Here is a 12,276-nt window from a genome sequence, read left to right as displayed (position 1 = left end):
GGTAAAAGTTGGTCATTGAGATTTATTAACCCGAGGTGATGTAAGGCATGTAATATTCAACGAGGCAAAGCCGAGTTGAATATACATCACCGACGGTTAATAAATCCAATAACCAACGAAAACCTATTGAATATATGTTTTATTATATACCTAAGGCAAAAAAAAAACATTAATTATGTTAATAGTAATCAAGAAAATCATTAAAAATAAAAAATAACATTCGAACGCTCGATTATGGGAGTGTTTTAAGTGAAACGCTCGAATGTTTTTTTTAAAATGATTTTGTTAATTACTTTGAATCATAAAATTTGTTCATGAAATTGACAATAGATTTATTTTAATGTATTTCTTTGATACAACAAGAGCGACAAAAAAAATCAAACTTTGAAAGCACAATTTGAAAAAAAATTTCTACCGTGGTATAATAGCCAAGGTATATCAGGAATTATTCAATGGCTGTTTTTGCCTACAGGTATATAATAAAACGCTTTAAAATCCACAACGACTGGAAAATTGAACGTTATTCAATCAGTTTAGTGTCCAAATTTTAAAAAGTAAGGCCAAATCTTCACAAAATAATTGAATAGATTCTTATAGGTAAAAAGACAGTTGCATTTATTTTTAGTCAAAAGTTTCTCTTTTTTAATATACGAAATTATAAACACCAGCTACTATATTTTCCTATAAAATAAAAAGATTATGTACAAAATATACAAAAATAACAAAAATATCTAAAAATCCTTGTAACTGGTTCTTCCAGAAAAAAATCATTCATAGAGGGACTCGAAGATACATTGTCCAAGGGTATCTGAGAAACTTGCCCATGGTGTGACTTTGCAATACAAAAGAGAAAACTCTGTCTAAAGGGTATAACACTGGTTCGGGAAGGAGAGGGTGGGGAAGGGACGAAAATACGGAACGCCCAGGGGAACCAATACATCTCCAACCAATATGAACAAATTTTTTCTGAAAAAGCCCAATGTATTAAAATGTTCGTTTTTTCTTCAAATAGATCGCTGGTATTCGATACATTGTTGAAGCATGGCATAAGAGCGATCGAGTTGTGATAAACCTTGGATCAGGGCAGTCCTAAACGAAAATTTAGCGAACTATATATCAACACCATTACGGATTTCTTGATTCAGTAGGTAAGAAATAAATCCAAAAAACGTACAGAGACAATAAAAGGAAACATGCATTTGTCTGAGCTCAATCTAGGAGATGAGGTTCACAATAGGCTCGTGGAGAAGCAGAACAATATACCAGTAGCCAAAAATTGCCATTGAAGTACTATGAGTTATTTTTCTTTGGACATCGGACTGCGAAAAGCAGCATGAACAACAAGTACCTGGTATTTTTATCTTGTGAAAAGTGTAGAAGTTCGATGGGAGTCACGAAGCATTCCCTCTTCATCACCTACACAGAGAGAAACAGCAAAAAGACATCAGAAAAAGTAGAATAAACCGGGTGTCCTAGAAAAAGTGCCCCTCATTTGTCAAATTTGATCGACTTTTACATAATGCTTCTATTGTTTTATAACAAAAGATATATTGTTTTCAAGCCCATAATCTCAGCCTGGCTATGCTTATAAATAAAAAACGTGTATACTTTTTTATAATATACTTCTCTGTAATAGGACTTAATTTCGTTGGTTTAAAGTTACTGCAGACCACTAAAAAGGCCACATAATGTATTTTAATCATACCTCTTTCATAAAAGCGGAAACCGCTTGTAAAAGTTGCACTAAAACTTCTTCTGATTCTATAAGACGTTCCACTGGTATCCTCACCACGCTGAAAATTTATTCAAAAAGAAATAATGATAACACTAAACAAACAAATAAACAATGGATCCATCCTCTATTTGCAATGTGCAAAGTTTGAATAGATAACAAAAGCATTAGCAAAGGATTAGATGCAATGTCTTGAATTATATGAATGACAAAGGTATCAAAACAAAAAATTCGTAAAAGTCTTATCTTGACCCTACAAGGTTACCTTGATATCGCTGGAACTCAACTATGTCGATATAAAGGAACACTTTGGTGGACAAATAAAAGAATTTTACCAGAAATATTTTACGACTTACTCTTGAATTTTTCGAATAAGTTGTAGAAGACATTTGGTCATGACAGTGAGACAGGCGTTTGCTTCTTTGGGGTCAGGTTTTGGTTCGTTAGGGTCCAGTTCCTTCACCAGCTGACTTGGGAAATCCAAACTTTGAAAAATCAACGCGCTGAAAGAACAATGTATTGCTTATACATTGGGCGGAGGATCGAGACAAAAATACCATTAGATGCTACATTAAAGGAAGAAATTTTGGCTGGAACTTAATTTGGCGGATGGCTGAAAAAGGTTTTTCAGAGGGAATTTAATTTGGCGGTTAACTTGAAAAATTTAATTTGGCGGGAATTTAATTTGACGGATGAAGGACATTTTTGTCCAAAAAAACGCCATTAAAAAACGAAAAACCTGTTTAGCCTGAAATATCACATATTTGGGGGAATAAATAGAGCAATTTAAATTTAAATTTAAATGAAGTAGAACATTGTTTTCCATAGCAGAATGAAAGGTTTTGCCTTGAAAGTCCAGAAGATAGTAGACAGATTACTTGTCGCCTAGCAACCGTACCTGTAATGAGTAACTGTCCTCCAAATATCATCAAAAGTGTCCAAAACTGTTCCATGTTTAACAGTGTTTGTATGGATGGCTTCGCCTTCTTCTCTTTCCACTGATACATTCTCCTATGGAAGATTCATGATATCATAAAATGCATGACTTGATCATGAGATGTTCAAGTGAGAAATCAGAACGCGCAATAAGTAATACTGTATTGTCTCAAAGCAGCCCTGTTAGGGACTTTTTCCCGTCTTTTCTTTAAACACTAGAATAAAATTAACAGCCAAGGAGCATACGGCATACGGGGTGACCCGATTCACCATCGAAGGTGTATAGCTAAAAGACATTTAGTTTTCAACGATATTTTGATCCTTTAATGGGTCAGTCAATATCGAAAATTCCTTTACATGGTGACACCATCTTAAGTGTCGTTTGTTTTGTTGGCCAAATGTTATGCTTTATGTTAATTCACCTTGGTTTGATGTAATTTCCCTTGGTTCGGGTTGGCATGGGCGACAGTTCCGTTTTTCTCTTGAATGTATTCATTGCATTTGTCTAACAACACACGGCAGCCGGCCAAACACTTTGTCATCATGTCATTGTAACTGAAAGAAACATTCAGAAAAACAGTCAGAAAACTGTTGACACTTTTGACATATAATTTGCACATGAAAAATGCTTCTATTTCTAGAATAGGTATATTTTCACATAAATAGAATTTATAGTATGTACAAAGCCCACTAATCTGGGTCTCTAGAATAATTAAACGGAACTAATTTTCACGGAAGTTATTTTCGCGGTGCCAGGGTATGAATTCGCGAAAGGGGCGTATTTTGCGGAACTTTCGTGGTTGACGCCCACTTTATATTGAAATTCTTTCATTTTCCTAGGAGTCTTCGATGATTTATAGTAAAAATTGCATTTCGCGGAACTAATTTCCCGTGAAAATTAGGTCCCTTAAGGTAGGTCATTCGTAATCTTTTATAAAGAAACACCCTAAGACTTAAAAGAAGTGATCAGAATGTGGAAGTAGCAGAGAGTATTACCTGGACCGAATGGAGAAAGCCTCAAACAATCTGACGCTGAATTCAATCAGGTCATGTGAAACTTGTAACGTACCAGCAATACCTACAAGAAGAAGACGTCAACAACTTTAATCACCCAAACACTAAATACATTTTTTTAACTGTTTCAATGAAGCTTAATCTAAAAGCCAAACTCGTCCTCGTGTATTCCAGGCTTTATTTACGTTACTGATAAACGCCAGGCGCTATCAGTAAGCGTCAAAAAGTTAATAATAACAGGTTAATAACGCAGGGAACGAGGCTGTTTGAAACCATTAATTACAATACGACTAATGATATAATTATCTGTACTTATCTTTAAAAAACTCTAGATTTTTAGTTCGAGTACAATCTATTTGCATGGACATTATGAACCCTTCTACCGGGTGTTTCAAAAAAGGCGTAATTTTCGAGAAAAAAAGAGTGGATGAAAAATGACGCTTTTTCGAAAGAGAATTTCTTCAATTTGTTTTCGTGACTTTTAAACATGTGAAACAAATTTAAGGTATGACAGATCAAAATCTAAGATAGCCTTTCCTCTTCCTGATGGTGAAAAGTTAGTTTAGATTTATAACATATTCAGTTTTCTCAGCAACATTACTTCAAACTTGTACACTTTTCTTTTGAAACACCCGGTACTTAAAGAACCTTTGATGAACTTATTTAAAGATTTGAAAAAATTTCTTGCTGGGCCAGATAAATTTAATGATGAAAAGGAAAACTAAAAATTTGATTTTATTCATTTCTTGACGTTTCGATGTCATGGTGCAAAGAAGACACCGAAACGTCAAGAAATGAATAAAATCAAATTTTCAGTTTTCACTTTTATTATTTTAAAGAGTAGGAGATGTACCTTCGGCGTCTTGAAATTTCTTCTTCAACTCTTCTACAATCTTCAAGCGATTTCTTTGAATGACATGACCAAACACTGCTATCCAATGTCTACAAATGTTAAAAAGGAAGAAGAAGAATTTAGTCAATTTTCAAAGTTTAGGTTCAGTATTACGGTATAAAGATAAGCTTAGAATGGCCATACTTACTATTAATTTCTAGAAAATGAATCCTGACCCAGAAGGTGGCACTAGTCGAAGCAGTAAGTTCTCTTTATATTGATATTGATCTTTATATTGATAAGACATGGACACACTCACTTAAAGTAAATAATCGCTAGACATACATTACGTGGTGAGATAATATGGAAAAAACGCAAATAGTTCTGAAAAAAGAACCAAAATCCCGCTTTTTGTTTATGGAAAAAACACAAATAGTCGAGGAAAAAAGAGCCAAAATCCCAGGTTTTATGGGTCATTTAAAATGACATGTGGTTTCTAAAAGATTTTCTAGAATTGTGAAGATCCAAGTAGACTTAGACTAGGTCCATGCAAATATACTTACTTTTCTAATAAGGTGAACACATCTTGTAACGTCCACGGTGGTTGAATCTTCACAATATGTAACCTTTAACAAAGTAAGAAAAAATAGGTATTAATAACAGGTGCAGAACGAGTTATTATGAGAGTAAAATTGCCATTTGACATCTCAGTAAAATCGTTGTCCAAATCTTTGAAGGAAAAACAAGCATCAAAAGTCCATAATCTAATTAATTGTTTTTTAACGCGAAAATTTCTCAAGGTTAAATCAATATAAAAACAATATGCGCAACCACGCACGCTCCAGAACTCTCACGTTCCTTCACTCTGTTTGAATAGGAAAGAGTACAAAATCTAGTACACAATGAACAACAGTAAATCTTTCATTACTCGTCTCAACCCCACACTCGAGATATTTTTTCTATTTTTGTGACGTCATCAAGGCCAATTTACTAGATCTTAGTGAGATTGGCTGGAAGAATATTATGAAAAAAGTTTTTTGCACATACCACATGTCAGGTCCATAAGCTTCTTTCATTTCATGCTCGATAACCTGCGACAGACCTTCTCTTAGCATACATTGTAATTCGCACGACAGCTCGTCCGCTTGCTTTCGCTCTTTAGCAATGATTTCTTGAACCTTGTAAGCCTCGTAATACTCTGAAAGTTAATATGATTTATTTTCAAACTCTTTTCAGTTAGAGCTGGTGAAAAGTTTGTAGTTTAATTTAACCTCGCAACCACATGCTTATACGCCTCAAAATCAACATAGTAGAGGTGTACCTAAAAAGTTTGTCAAAAAGAAACTCAAAGAAACACGAGAATACACCTTTTCGATCGTAGCCACCAATTGATGCACGGGCATTTTTTTGTCCGCTTTATCCCACTAAAACTGTCCCAGACCTTTTTTCGCACATATAGACGATAGCAAAATGCGTCAAAAAAAGGATTGGGACGGTTTTAGTGGGATAAAGCGGACAAAAAATGCCCGCACAACTACGGTCGAAAAGGTGTATAGTCACCTTAAGGTCTAGTCAGGGAAATCGTAATTAACTTTCCATACCTTGATAATTTTCTTTGCGTATGGCGACTGTCCCATTCTGATAAAGACTTCGGATACCCATCATTAAATTCTATGAAATGAATAAAAATCCGATGCGATCTAAAAAAGTTCATAACATCCTGTTCTTCGGCTTTGTTAAGTTGAGTCTGCATGGAAATTTATAAGCTATACCTATAATCATATATCTAAAACATAAATCAAGATCAACCTTACCTGTTGAGAAAAAGCTTTGATTCCTCCCACCATTGCTTTATTGCACAGGTTTCGATCATTGGAAAACATGACAATATTACTGTGACACGCTCGTAACTTCAAACTCAATGCTGCATGGATGATGGCATCATCGTTCGATTCTTCAGTAAATCCATCGATCGGTGTACTGGCCTGATGATGTTAATGCAAGAATAATAATGTTAAGCGTTTTCTTTTCGACTAGAAAGGTTGCATATTGCTCCAAAACGAAATGAAGTCAACAAAATGACTCAGTCTCGAAATTAGAAGGCGGGGTGATTAACCAAAATCGACAATCGAAAGGTTTATAGAATCCCGTCCCAAAGATTTGCAGCAATATTTTATACTCTATTACCAATAACAATAGAATTTTCTTTCTGTGTACGAAATTTTACTCTAGGAAAAGTGCAAGAATTTCTCAAAGTGACTAAATTATTCCCGACTTTTATTCCCCAGTTAGGGGGGGGGGTCGATATTAAAATCTAGGACATCATGTTGTTTAGTGGTATACCCAAAAAAAATTAAAAAATCCTATTAGTACCATGGTGTACTAAAATACCAAAAAGGTGGTCATCAGACTAAAATTGGTACTAAAAATAGTAATTTTCATAATTTTGATGAATTTTTCCCGAGAAGACAAATTTTAGCACATGGGTACTAAAATACCACTTCTCTAAAATGGGGTGGTGGTATGCAAGAAATTCTCGAAAATCCTTTAAGTACACATATATGTCCAGGATTTTAGTACCGAACCCCCTGCCCCAGTAAGTGTATTATATCTGAGTAAACAAGCTACATGTTGAATGGACCTACCTGAAGATTGATGTAATAAGACAATCGAAAAATGACAACAATAGTATGAAAATGCAGAATAATACAAGAAAAACTCGAGAAATTCAAGAAATCCGGCGATTCTCGGCTGTTCTGGCGATTTTTAGAAAGTTTCTGTACCAAAACCAGTTGAAAATTGAACCATGCTTAATCGTGGACATTCTTATAAATAATGTTTTTGCTTGAAAAAAACAAAGGCATAAAACGAAAAAATCCAATGAAAATCTGCACAAACGGAAATGTTCGGCAAGTTTTGGCCGGAAAATTTTTTTTCTCAAAAATCGAACTCGGTCATGTTTTGAGCATTGTGAATACGCATCTTTCTGCAAAAAATCAGAAAAAACTAATGATAAAATCTCGAGAAAATGCCAAAAAACACTTTTTCCGGCATATTTCCGGCATTAATTTTTTTTCGAAAATCGGGCTCCGTCACATTTTGGGCATTGCCATTTTGCATCAATGTGCCAAAAATCAGAAAAAACTAATGAGCCAATCCTGAGAAAAGCTGGTAACAGACGGACGAACGAACGGACGGACGAACGGACATCGGTTAATTTATAGGACCTCCGAGGTAGGTCTAAAAAAATTTAGGGTAAGGTAGCTAATCTCAGATTAGCTACCCTACCCTACCCTACTCTACCATACTATATAACCTACCTCGATTGCAGTTTGTCCTTTGACTCTCGGGTGGTCTGCTTCCAAACAGGTGTTGATAAACTTGATCGCTTTTCTTGCCAATATGTTCAACTTGTACGTTTTCTGATGAAGAAAGAAAAAAAAGAATAATTAGGTTATCCATTACATAAAAGTAGAGGCATAATCTTATAATGGTTGACCGAAAAAAAATTCTAAGTTAGTTACCAAGTAAGTTTCGAGTAATAGACGGCTCCGTAAGTGGTTTTCGGAAGTCTTCCGATAAACAGACTTGATAAATAGCTAGCGGCGAAACACGCGTTTAAAGTTTTTCTGACGGCATCAATTTAATCATACTGTTTTCTATATTTATGTGTGGAAGGGCTATTCCATTAAATTTTCATACAGGGGAATAGACTAACCTTTTCAAGTAAAAAAAGTAAATTTCTTTTCATACCTTAAAGTGATGGTGGACGAACTGAAATCAGTCTTTAACCCCCTGGAAATTTTATAATATTTTTACTACCCCCTGGAAAAATGAAACAATACTCATTTAGACACCCTGGAAATTCTGCTCGATTACCCCCTGGAAATGTTCGTCTACCCCCTGTATGGATATAAAATGGAATGGCCCAATGTATTACGTACGGCTAAAAAGCTCATTATTTTCATTCACTGTAAATGGTAGCAAAAAGTGTAAAAGCTAACAATCACATCTCTCTTGCTTCCCCGATAATGTAAGGCTAATTAGAGGTTTTGCTGTAGTTTGAAAAACAAAATGGAAATTTTCGTTTTACCTCTGCACCACTTTGATCTGTTTGTGTATGGTGCCTATTCACAGCGTCCTAGAAAAAAAAATATTTTAAAGTAAGTGTACATATTTTATTGCTGGCCCAAACGAAAGAGTCATTTTTAATTTCTTTTGGTTACTGGCGTGGTGTATTGCAAAAGTGAATACAAATAAAATTTCCAATCTTCACCGATTGGCTCATAGAGTTAGTTTGAGTGCTCGATCTTTAACTGATTTAGAGGTTCTATTATTTGAATCTCTTGGGAAAAGATCAGCCTGAACTGTAGGGAATACAATTACGTTATCTTTGAGAAATATTTGGGACAAGGAGATAAAGGTCATCATTGATTGAAATGTCATTTCCCCACAGTTCTTTTCTACAAGAGAACACAAACAAAAGATCTGTTTTCATATTCAAATTCCAACTCAAAGAATGTAACAAAGAGAGGGTTCTCACCTTTAAAGAATCCAACTCTTGAAGTACCATCCAAGGTATATACAGAATAGGCGTTCCAATACCTGAAAAATAGTCATTTCAAAGTAAAATTTTGGGTTAATTAAAAATATCTTCTTTAAGAACTGTTCAAGGTGGGCTAATTAATATTTCACATTTTTCACCTTCACCTTTCACCATGTTGTTCAGGGCAGCACAGTCGATAGAGCATTCACTTTACAATCAAAGGGTTATGGGTTCAATCCCTGGTCACCACCAACTCTAGTGAATGAGTAGCTTAGATTTGGTAATCTGATCTAGGCGATAAATTACTGGGAGCTGAGATTAGGTGTAGCGCTCCACTTCCCAGGTCTAGCGCGAATAGAAAAGGGGGTAGACTCTCTCAATCCTAGTTCTGCCAACAGCCAACAGATGAATATATAACACTGTTGGAATAATAGATTAAAATCATAATGAAGACATGAAAATTTTTCAATATTTTGTTTACCTGGGATTGGATAATCTTTGAGATCACTAACAAATTTCAAATGAGCTAACAAAATGTTAGTGTCAAGTACTATGTACAATGGATCCTGAAACACACAAAAATAATTTGACTAAAACCCTACATATTAGAGTCTGTACAGTAAGCATCGATTTAACGAAGCAATATACTTCTGGATGATGAAAGAAGGTTAATTGAAAACAATTCATCAATATCAAGCTCTATCAAAGATAAATGATCAAATAAAAAGTTAGGATGTGTCATATGGGTGACTCGTTGATATCCTTAGTTTACCGTGTAAATGAGGTTTTTCACTTCCATGGGTGCATTTTCAGTTGCAACAGCCGGCTTTGATACAACATTCTCACTCCGCATTTCACGAATCTGAAACAAAATACCACAAGGTTTCTAGATACTAGAAATGGTCATTAGGGCAACTCTGTGGCTGAGGATTCAATCAAGGAAATAGCCAAAAGGCCTAACAACTTGGCTTAGCAACCCCAGACCTGTCATTGATGGATGAACGAATAAATCAGATTTTGAATTTATTGGATTAAATAGTGTCTGCAACCATGCAGTAATGCTTATCCCTATATTTTTAATTGAACCTTTTTTTAAATGTATCTTTAATTGAAGATCATCATTTCTTGAAAACACCATTTTTAGGCTGGAATCTGAAAAGACTCTCTCAGCAATAATGATATTAATAACAATAAAATCATTTAGACTGCCATAAAACAGGGTAAAAATAAGGTTTACCTCTTTCATGATTTCTTTACTAAATTGTACGACGTCATCAATTTCCATATCTGAAGCTTCTCCTTCTTGAACTATCGGTGCATAGTTAGCCAAAGATTGTTCCTCTAATCTACCGCTGTGTGATGTTGGTTGAGGGTCTTGTTGATGAAATCCATTTTTTTGCCCAAAAGTGCTAGTTTGTGGATGTTGAGCAGAATTGTTTACATTTTGTTGAAAAGGGTTATTTTGTTGTTGAAACGTAAAAGGTTGTTCTTTTTTAAATGGATTTTGTTGTTGATGTGTGTTAAATATGTTACTATTTTGTTGTTGTTGGGTAGATTTGTTGAAATGAATTTGCTGGTCAGCTAAATTCTCATCCTCCGTCATATCCTCGTCAGTTTCATTTTGTTGAATGTTGTTGCTGGATTCTCTATTGAAAGTTCTTGTGGTCGGTGCAAAAGGATGTGGAGACTCAATATAATTGATATGTTCTTTTGAGCTGTTAGGTTTTGCTGTCGGTGCAAAAGGGTTTGGAGAGTCTACAAAATTGTCATATTTTGGTTCTGCCGTGCTACTTGATTTTGTTGTTGGCGCAAAAGGGTTTGGCGATTCAATATAGTTAGCATAAGAAATCTTTGACGATAACAAGAAAGGATTTTCATTGTCTTCTGTTTGAGGTTTCAGTTCCTTTGTTGTATTCTTTTCAGTCTCTTTTCCAGCTTCTTTGGTTTTATTTTTATCTTTTTTCGGTATTTTTGGTATCTTTTTGGAAGTGTCGACAGTCTTTTTGTTAATAATTTCTGACAACCGTTTAGCAGTCTTTGATGTTGGTTCTTTAGCAGTCTCTGTCTTTGGTTCATCATTTGAAGTTACAGATGTATCTTTAGCTTTCTTTTTCGGTTTCGTTTTTTGAGTCTCTGAAGAGTTCTTAGGGTTACTGGATGATTTATTTACATTTTCAGCCCATAAAGCTATTTTCTCTGTCCTTTTTCGTTGAGCAACTCCCAGCTTTTCTAGTTCTTTTGAGGAGAGTTTCTTAGGATCAGGTTTCTCTTTGGCTTTACTGATAGGTGGTTTGGTTTGTTTTGGTATTTTGAGGTTTTTGTTGGGCTCTTTGCCGCTGCTCGTTTTTTCATCAGTCTTTTTCTTTTTCATTTTTGCATTTATGTCACCTTTTGAAGGCTTAGTCTTTTCAGTTGGTTCATCTGGTACTCCCTGAAACAACAAAGGTATGGTGTGAGTAAGAAAAAGGTTGCTAGTTATTCTTCGTCTTATGTAGACTATGACGCTTTAAATGAAATTAGATCAAAAAATTTCTGAGATTGGGCTCTTCCAGAAAATGTCCATACATGGGGGATGGAGGATATAGTGTCCGGGGTAGTAAAAATCTACAAAATTTGCCTTGTCCGGGGGGTAAACTTGCTCTGTTTGGGGGTAATTTTGATTGTCCATGGGGTAAACTAATGCTTGTCTAGGGGGTTAGACCTACTATCGCAGGGGGGAGGGGTGAATTTCCAAAAATTTTTATCTCCTCCACCCCCCATATTCAAATTTTTTCTGGAAAAGCCCATTTTCAAATTCAATTTTTTCCTTGCAAAAAAATCTCAATTTCGAAAATTCATTATAAAGTCCATAAAAGGGAAGTTTAACTTTAAAATTACCTTGTTTTTGAGTAAGGGATGGACCCATGATGTTTCATTTGTTTGCGTATTGAAAAAATAGGCTTGTTTGAATTTCTTTGACATACATTTGATCCAGTCTGGTGGTAAGCTTTCCTCTGACATTATTGTAATAAACGTTTTTCTTTTTGTCTAAGGGATAAAAATAAGATTACTTGAAAATAAAAGATTATCATGATGCAGTAGGGATTGAGAATTTCACTAAATTTTAGGTTATAGAAGGATTCGATTTCTAGGTAGAAAGCATTTTACACAACAATTTAACAAAGGGCAAAGCGTTGTTGGAGCATATTTTACAATTGAAATTGGTTCATATGAGGA

The 12,276-nt window shown here is 34.9% G+C and overlaps 2 protein-coding genes across 2 annotated transcripts in view; both read right to left on the bottom strand.

The window, feature by feature from the left end:
* LOC136802001 (uncharacterized) overlaps positions 1-12,276 on the bottom strand; it is a 253,117-nt gene that overhangs the window by 201,037 nt on the left and 39,804 nt on the right. The window lies entirely within an intron of this gene.
* Positions 599-12,086, bottom strand: LOC136801983 (transcriptional protein SWT1-like). The gene is made up of 19 exons (XM_067058678.1): positions 11,938-12,086; positions 10,298-11,491; positions 9,833-9,922; positions 9,542-9,626; positions 9,058-9,119; positions 8,608-8,655; positions 7,835-7,936; positions 6,329-6,499; positions 6,116-6,185; positions 5,562-5,712; positions 5,078-5,140; positions 4,536-4,624; positions 3,665-3,746; positions 3,091-3,223; positions 2,631-2,743; positions 2,089-2,235; positions 1,706-1,793; positions 1,349-1,416; positions 599-1,089 (listed from the first exon to the last, which is right to left on the bottom strand). Exons 1-19 carry the CDS (start codon positions 12,058-12,060, stop codon positions 1,005-1,007), a joined length of 2,964 nt encoding a protein of 987 aa, XP_066914779.1. The 5' UTR covers positions 12,061-12,086; the 3' UTR covers positions 599-1,004.

This window comes from Clytia hemisphaerica, unplaced genomic scaffold (genome assembly GCF_902728285.1).
Source record: "Clytia hemisphaerica strain Z4C2 unplaced genomic scaffold, Clytia hemisphaerica genome assembly, whole genome shotgun sequence".
In the NCBI taxonomy this organism is placed as follows: domain Eukaryota; kingdom Metazoa; phylum Cnidaria; class Hydrozoa; order Leptothecata; family Clytiidae; genus Clytia; species Clytia hemisphaerica.
The sequence above is the reverse complement of the archived record's forward strand: the minus strand, read 5'-3'. Positions and strand labels throughout refer to the sequence as shown.

Excerpts from the sequence above, each read along its gene's own strand:
- LOC136801983 (XM_067058678.1), bottom strand. The coding sequence starts at position 12,060 with ATGTCAGAGGAAAGCTTACCACCAGACTGGATCAAATGTATGTCAAAG. Across the intron at positions 7,937-8,607 it reads CAGATCAAAGTGGTGCAGAG|AAAACGTACAAGTTGAACAT; the intron begins GTAAAACGAAAA and ends TTTCTTCATCAG. Across the intron at positions 1,090-1,348 it reads TCACAAGATAAAAATACCAG|GACTGCCCTGATCCAAGGTT; the intron begins GTACTTGTTGTT and ends ATTTTCGTTTAG.